The sequence below is a fragment of the Sprattus sprattus genome (assembly GCF_963457725.1).
Source record: "Sprattus sprattus genome assembly, chromosome: 3".
Taxonomy (NCBI): Eukaryota; Metazoa; Chordata; class Actinopteri; order Clupeiformes; family Clupeidae; genus Sprattus; species Sprattus sprattus.
Window position 1 is genome coordinate 55574480 of NC_137922.1, and position 7500 is coordinate 55581979.

The following is a 7500-nucleotide window of genomic DNA, read 5'->3' on the forward strand; positions in this document are numbered from 1 at the left end:
TCCTAACCTCCTGCTGTGCGACGCTCTCTAGGAATCAAACACAATGGATTCCGCTGGGAACACTACTGCGGGTGGAATACTGACGCTTTCAGAACGACACGGAACTCTCTAGAAATGGAGATGGAGTTAGATTGCTTTAGATTGACATGGAACTCTGTAGAAATGGAGTGAGAGTTGGAACCCTTTAGAATGACATGGAACTCTGTAGAAATGTAATTAGAGTTAGAACGCTTCATGGAACTCTGTAGAAATGTAATTAGAGTTAGAACGTTTCAGAATGACACGCAACTCGGTAGAAATGGAATTAGAGTTAGAACGTTTCAGAATGACACGGAACTCTGTAGAAATGGAGTCGGAGTAAGAATGCTTCAGAATGACACGGAACTCTCTAGAATGTCTCTGAATGAAGAATGTCCCATTGTGACATCACACCCAGCCTCTCCTCAGATGTCCAGGCGCTGCAGTTTAACTGCCTTTCTGACTGTCTGACTGATGTGTTCCTTTAATGGCTTTTAATATGTCACTACTTACACAGTCCTGGCTGATACCGCAGCAGTGTTGTGTGTTCGTTTGTTTGAGCGTGTGTGTGTGTGTGTGTGTGTGTGTGAGCGCACTCAAAATGCCAACTCGGCCGTGATTGATCGCTCCCTAACTCGGTGATGTAAATGACTCCTGACTCCCGGTCGATGCGGCGTCTGGTGGTCCCCATCCTGCAGTAGCGTTGCGGGGCAGACTAACCCATCCGACCTGGCCGGGGTAAACACAATTACCTCCAGAGGACTGGGAATGTGGTCGATACAGAACAAGGAAACATCCTCACACACCTTCCCCTCTGGTCACAACACCGACTCTAACATCAGCAGTACACAACGTGTGTGTGTGTGTGTGTGTGTGTCCTCTGTGCGAGTGGTCCTTACACTAACTCTAACATAAGCAGTACACAACATTTGTGTTTGTGTGTGTGTGTGTGTGTGTGTGTCTGTGCGTGTGTGTGTGTGTCCTCTGTGCGTGTGGTCACTACACAGAGACTCTTAACACCAGAAGCACACAACAGTGAGGGATTGCAATATACTGGATGGGTTGAATACTGGACAGGCCACCAGAGTACACACACGGACACACGGACACACACACACACACACACACACAGTATACTGGATGGGTTGTTTGGGCTGATGATCATTCAGTCTCTTATGGATGAAGTTTCTTTTATTAGACACACTTCTTATGCAACACATCATGTTTAATGCATCATTTTTGCTTGTTTCTGTCTTTCGGGAGTAATTTGGAAAGAAACATTCCACCTGCAGCAAAATGCTGCCCTATGGGGAAACATGGGGATAATTATATCATATTTCCATCACACTGGCACAGAAGTGTGATCTAATGTAGGCTCGAATCGTGTACACCAGCTCAGCATCCTCCTGTCTACAGAACACAATGAAACAGCTGAGAGTCTAGGGCAAAGATGGAGACCGTCAGGAGGCCAAACTCTTTCATCAGGTCAAGCACTTTCAATTGCTTCTTTTCAGCTGCGGGGAAAAGGTCATTTCAGCGCCAAAGAGCAGCGCCTGTTCGCCTGTTCTTGCCCACGTCCGCCTGGTCCTTCACTCCTTCTCGAACATTCCACTCCGAATCCGCCAAAGGCCCGATTGTTCGATTCTACTAGTCTGCGGAATTCCACAAATGGCAAGAATCCCGAATCCATGGCCTCAACGTCGGTCTCTTGCATACCGCGTAAATCCAATTGAAAAGCTTTGTCGACGAGACGGCTGGACTATAGAACACTAACCTTCACATGAGGGGTGTCGAGGTGTCTCTGAAACACAGGTCCCCTTCACTTTCACCTCAGGGGAACCTGCGGCCTGACTATAACTCCTCTTTCACAAACGTCAGCATATTTTAAGGCCATGGGTATAAGCAGGGGACAGAGGGGACAGCTGATCGATCACCCTTGGAAGCGAGGAGGAGGAGAAATAGAGTGATGTATGGCCTCGTGAGACGTGGTATACAGGCTCCTCGCGGATGAGAAAAATAGCCTGATTGGTCCCTCGCGGGACGAGCGAGCGCAAGCCTATTGTGAGCGCATGAACGAGCCGAGGAGAAGAAAACGACGAGCAAGAATAAGAGATAATAGACGAACGGAGACAGATGGGACAGCGCTGTAATATGATTTGGCGTGTGCGCGAAACCACTGCACGTGCAGAGGTTGGTCGTCAAGGGCCCTGGGCTGACTAAAGTGCACGAGCTCTCTAATAGCCTACTCTGTATAAGCTGTCAGCTGGGAAGGAATGACATCATTTATTCCCCGCAACCGGCGCTAGGAGTGAGGGACTGGCTGCTTCTGTGCTCTTTGTGTCGTGGCGAATAAAAACAAGTGAAAGTGGTATTATTGCTCTGATTTCTTCATAGATTTAATTAATTAAATTGAATTTAATCTAATCGCACTGTGCGACCTGGCCAGTCAGCCCCGCATAACAATCAACAAACCAGTTTCTCCGTGATACTTGTGATTTACGACCATGCCACTCGGGATGACTAACTTGTGAACGGAATATAAAGCCTTCCGTTGGTCTCGGCATCCATCCTATAACTCAGGCCAAAAGATGGGCCGCGCAGTAGGCTAATGACTTCAGCTTTTCTCTTTTGGCATAGCTACGACACATATAGTGAAAGACGGCAGCAGCAGCAAGACGGACAGACACACACAAACAAACACACACAGCATCTCTTCAGTCCGAGTTATTGACAACACTATAACCTGCAGCATCCTTTCTCGCGATCGGTAACCGTTACAGATGGCGACTTACCCTGCTCCAGGTCTCGTTGATCGTACCACGGCTCGTCCTCAATGGTCTCGAACTCGTCCATCCTGCATCCGTTTCTGGCTATCCGCTGTCAGGTCGCCGGCTCGCGACAACCGATGCTCGGTCGTAGGCTACCGTAGCGCAAGCAGCTGCTCTGCGTGTCGGTCTCTCGTGTACAAGTAAACACACACCGAGAAAGACAGTTGTCTCCGACCGCTTCGAACCGCCGTTTGTTTCTGCTGCAGTTTTCGCTGACACACACCGGCCTGTTTTTGTCCGTCACTCACTGTTTATTCTCCGGTAAACCGACACGATCCGCCCCGTGTGCACCTGCCTGCGGTAGTCGATAAATGCTGTGCTCTAAATCGCACGCGCAGACTATACTCTGCAACACGGACGTGGCGGTCTGCACTGATGCAGCTAAACGGTCCCGTTATTAAACGCGCGCATCTTTTTCTTTTGTCAGACCATCTCAGAGCAACCACCTCCTCGCGATGCTGCTGCTTGGCACCGACGTCTCCCCAGCCGGCGCTTTGTTGAGCTCCCGACAGCCTCTTCGACAGCGCGCGCACCAAAGAGAGAGAGAGAGCGGAGAAGAGAACCGACCCCCCCCCCTCCTTCCACACCTCCCCCTCCCGGCAAATAGGAGCAGGCATCACACACACACACACACACACACACACACACACACACACACACACACACACACACACACACACACACACACACACACACACACACACACACACAAAACAAACAAAGCACTCATTTGTTTGCCTTGTAGAGTGGAAAGGTGACAAAGAACACGTGTCTCCACATTTACAAGTTCATTCAATTCTCACCAGATATAGTTTCTTTTCCTGCTTTATTCCAACCAAAAGCCGAACTTCAAACGTAACTCTATACAGAGTTCAAAGGTAACTCTATTCAGAGTTTTCCACAACACATTTAAACCATTTGGATCTGCAGACAACATACAAAATAAGCACCTTGGCTATGTGACACGGTCAATCATTCATTTATGAAAAATAATTACATTTTCACCTGATAGCTTTCTGACCATGTCTAGGATACGTCTGAGGGGACAACGACAACCCCATCCTTGGTACTTCTGTGAGACATGTCCTAATCTAGGGAGACAGACTCCTCTGGGGGGCGTGTCCTTATGTAGGGGGCGTGTCCTAATCTCGGGAGACAGACTACTCTGGGGGCGTGTCCTTATGTAGGGGGCGTGTCCTAATCTAGGGAGACAGACTCCTCTGGGGGCGTGTCCTTATGTAGGGGGCGTGTCCTAATATAGGGAGACAGACTCCTCTGGGGGCGTGTCCTTATGTAGGGGGCGTGTCCTAATCTAGGGAGACAGACTCCTCTGGGGGCGTGTCCTTGTGTAGGGGGCGTGTCCTAATCTAGGGAGACAGACTCCTCTGGGGGGCGTGTCCTTATGTAGGGGGCGTGTCCTAATCTAGGGAGACGGACTCCTCTGGGGGGCGTGTCCTTATGTAGGGAGACAGACTCATCGTATCTAGGGGGGCGTGTCATTACCTAGAGAGGCATGTCCTTATCTATGGAGGCGTGTCCTTATCCAGGGAGGCGTGTCCTCGTCTAGGGGGCGTGTCCTAATCTAGGGGGACGAACTCCAAAACAGCAATAACAGACTGGTGGCCTGGAGGCTTCCTCATCTACGGAGGCTAACGCAGTAGAGCAGAGAAGCTAAACATGGCGTCCACCGCGTTACCATGGGAACAGATCTGCCCTGGAGTGAGCCTGCACTGTTAGCACCCTACTGGGCATGCTCAGAAAACTCCAGTCTGGGCATGTGTCATGGCGTCTGATCTCTGGTGAGTTAGGAGTTACACACACACCCACACACCCACACACGCGCGCGCGCACACACACACACACTAGGGCTGGGGGTAAACGATTATTTTCAAAACGATTAATCTGGCGATTATTTTATCGAATAGTCGACTAATCTAACGACTAATTGGACGATTAGTCTAACGATTATTTTTCTGTTGCTCGATTAAAACCATAATGTATCTCAAATAAATACCCCAAAAAATCTTAATAATATACTTTAATGAGCACCGTTTTGCACAGCAAAAGTCCAACAATGCATTTCATGTTTATCTAGAGTTCACAGTAAAATGTTTGGTACTCAAATGAGCCCTATCACATTTGGATGTGGTGCTCATTAATTTAAATGTTTTCAGTGCTTATAAAAACATTCATTCATTGATGAGCACTGCGCACCACCTTATGTGCAGCCCTGTCCTGGACATTGCTTGGCTGCATTAGTTGACATTGGCGATCTAACGTGGTAGTGAATCATGATACATACTATAAGCTGGCCAACGTTAGTCTAATGTTATGTGTTTGACTCGTAAATGACCACAGCATGAGTTAGCTCTCTGTGCCGTTTGTTGGTGCTTGGTTGGCGTGTTCTGCAGCCGTAAGTTAACGTTTACTAAACTGACACAGCTGTCTGGCCGCTGCCGCTATAGTAGCCAGCTACCAAGCACGAACAAACTGCACGGAGAGCTAAGAAGATAGTTAGCTATCACCACCGAAGTGCGCAGAGCTCAAGCTACACAACACACTGAACAAACGTTAAATACGAGACGTTTGAGAATGGAGATAGAAACGCACCCCATTGTCTCTCGTGAAGGGGACAATAAGTAACGTTGGTTACATTAATTTAACGTTTGTTCAGTGTGTTGTGTAGCTTGAGCTCTGCGCACTTCGGTGGTGCTAGCAAACTATAACTCTCCGTGCAGTTTATTCGTGCTTGGGTGCTAGTAGTTAACGTTAGCTAGCTACTAGTGTGTCAGTTAAGTTAACGTTAACTTACGGCTGCAGAACACGGCAACTAAGCATGAACAAACGGCACAGAGAGCTAAGTCATGGTGTTGGTCAGCTTATAGTATGTATCATGATTCACTACGTTAGATCGCCAATATCAACTAATGGCGCCAAGCAATTCCCTGGGTTTCTGCTCTCTCAGTCCTTGCGCAATGTTTGTTTCTGTTTGGGTCAACCACGTGTATGTGCCGAAGCGTCGACGTAAAAATATGGCGTCGACGTAATTTTGAAATCGACGCGTCGACGTCATCGACGCGTCGCTACAGCACTAACACACACACACACACAGGCACGCACGCACACAGGCACGCACGCACACACACGCACATGCCCACGCACACACACACACACGCCCGCACACACACACGCACATGCCCGCGCACACACACACACACATGCCGGCACACACACACACACACCCACACATGCGTACACACGCACGCAAACGCTATCGCGCACATACGCACCCACACGCACCCACATATGCACCCACACACTCGCGCACACACACACGCACACACCCATACACATGCCCGCACACACACACACACTCACTCACTCACTCACCCACTCACTCACTCACTCACTCACTCACTCACTCACTCACTCACTCACCCACCCACCCACACACCCACACACCCACACCCACACACAGCTCATCTCCTTCCTCACAGGTACTCAGACTGAACAGTGACACACACCTCTTCTGACAGAGAGGGGGGGGGGGGGCATTTTGAAGAAAGAAAAAGAAACAATCAAAACAGAAAAACAGTTATTATGAGTTAAGCGAGCAAACAATGTTTGCATTTTCATTCTGTTCCACTTTAAACACACACGCACACACACATGCTTAACACACACACATGCTCAACACACACACACACATGCTTAACACACACACACGCTCAACACACACATCCTGTCTAACATTCTGTCCCTCTGTGAACAGTGGACCTTTGAGAGGCGGAGACATAGCAGCAATCAGACCAATCAGGGGGTGGGGGGGGGGGGGGCACGTCTCCTAGTTCTGACAGATCTTCATATGAGACATTGATATCTTTTCAAAACCAATTAGTCTCCTCCTTACATACTGTACATTTGTCTCTTACACACACAAAAACAGGCCTTGAGGATGAGTGTGAGTACGTGTGGGCGTGTGTGTGAGTGTGTGTGTGTGTGTGTGTGTGTGTGTGTGTGTGTGTGTGTGTGTGTGTGTGTGTGTGGCTTGCTCCAGTACACGTGTTTCAGCAACTTCATCCGTGGTTGCCATTCCCTGAGACCTGAGAGGATTAGTCTTTTTTCTTGAGTGTTTGTGTGTGTTAGTGTTAGTGTTAGTGTGAGTGTGTGTGTGTGTGTGTGTGTGTGTGTGTGTGAGTGAGTGCATGAGAATGTGTGTGTGTTTGTTTGTTTGAAAGTGTGTGTGTTTGTATGAGAGTGTGTGTGTGTGAGTGTGTGCGTATAGTCTCTGTGTGGGTGTGTGTGTGTGTGTGTGTGTGTGAGAGAGTGAGTGTATGAGAGAGTGTGTGTGTGTGTTTGTGTGTGTGTGTGGATAGTCTCTATGTGGGTGTGTGTGTGTGTGTGTGTGTGTGAGTGAGGTCATCTCTCTTCCGTGTTGATGGAGTGTAGTTCTTCCTTGAGAAACGCCCAGTCGCTCTCTCGCTCACAGCGCTGCACCTTACTGAAGAAGCACTTTATCAGACGCTTCGCCTCGCACTTCACTGAGGACACACACACACCACACACACACACACACACACACACACACACACACACACACACGTGTATAAGGTTAACCAAAGGGCTGACACAAATGTAAAATTATCACTGTTAT

At 48.7% G+C, this 7500-nt stretch overlaps 2 protein-coding genes across 2 annotated transcripts in view; both read right to left on the reverse strand.

Annotated features, from left to right (window-relative positions):
- The window catches only part of cdr2l (cerebellar degeneration-related protein 2-like), a gene marked incomplete at its 3' end in the record, with an annotated part of 16477 nt that extends 13596 nt beyond the window's left edge, over positions 1-2881 (reverse strand). The window contains exon 1 of the mRNA XM_080834114.1: positions 2811-2881. Coding sequence (XP_080690240.1) covers positions 2811-2871 — 61 coding nt within the window. The 5' untranslated portion in view covers positions 2872-2881. The remainder of the gene's footprint in view (positions 1-2810) is intronic.
- A 3983-nt stretch (positions 2882-6864) lies between these two features.
- The window catches only part of recql5 (RecQ helicase-like 5), a gene marked incomplete at its 5' end in the record, with an annotated part of 22175 nt that continues 21539 nt past the window's right edge, over positions 6865-7500 (reverse strand). The window contains one exon of the mRNA XM_080834175.1: positions 6865-7387. Within this exon, the coding sequence (XP_080690301.1) occupies positions 7266-7387 (122 nt within the window). The 3' untranslated portion in view covers positions 6865-7265. The remainder of the gene's footprint in view (positions 7388-7500) is intronic.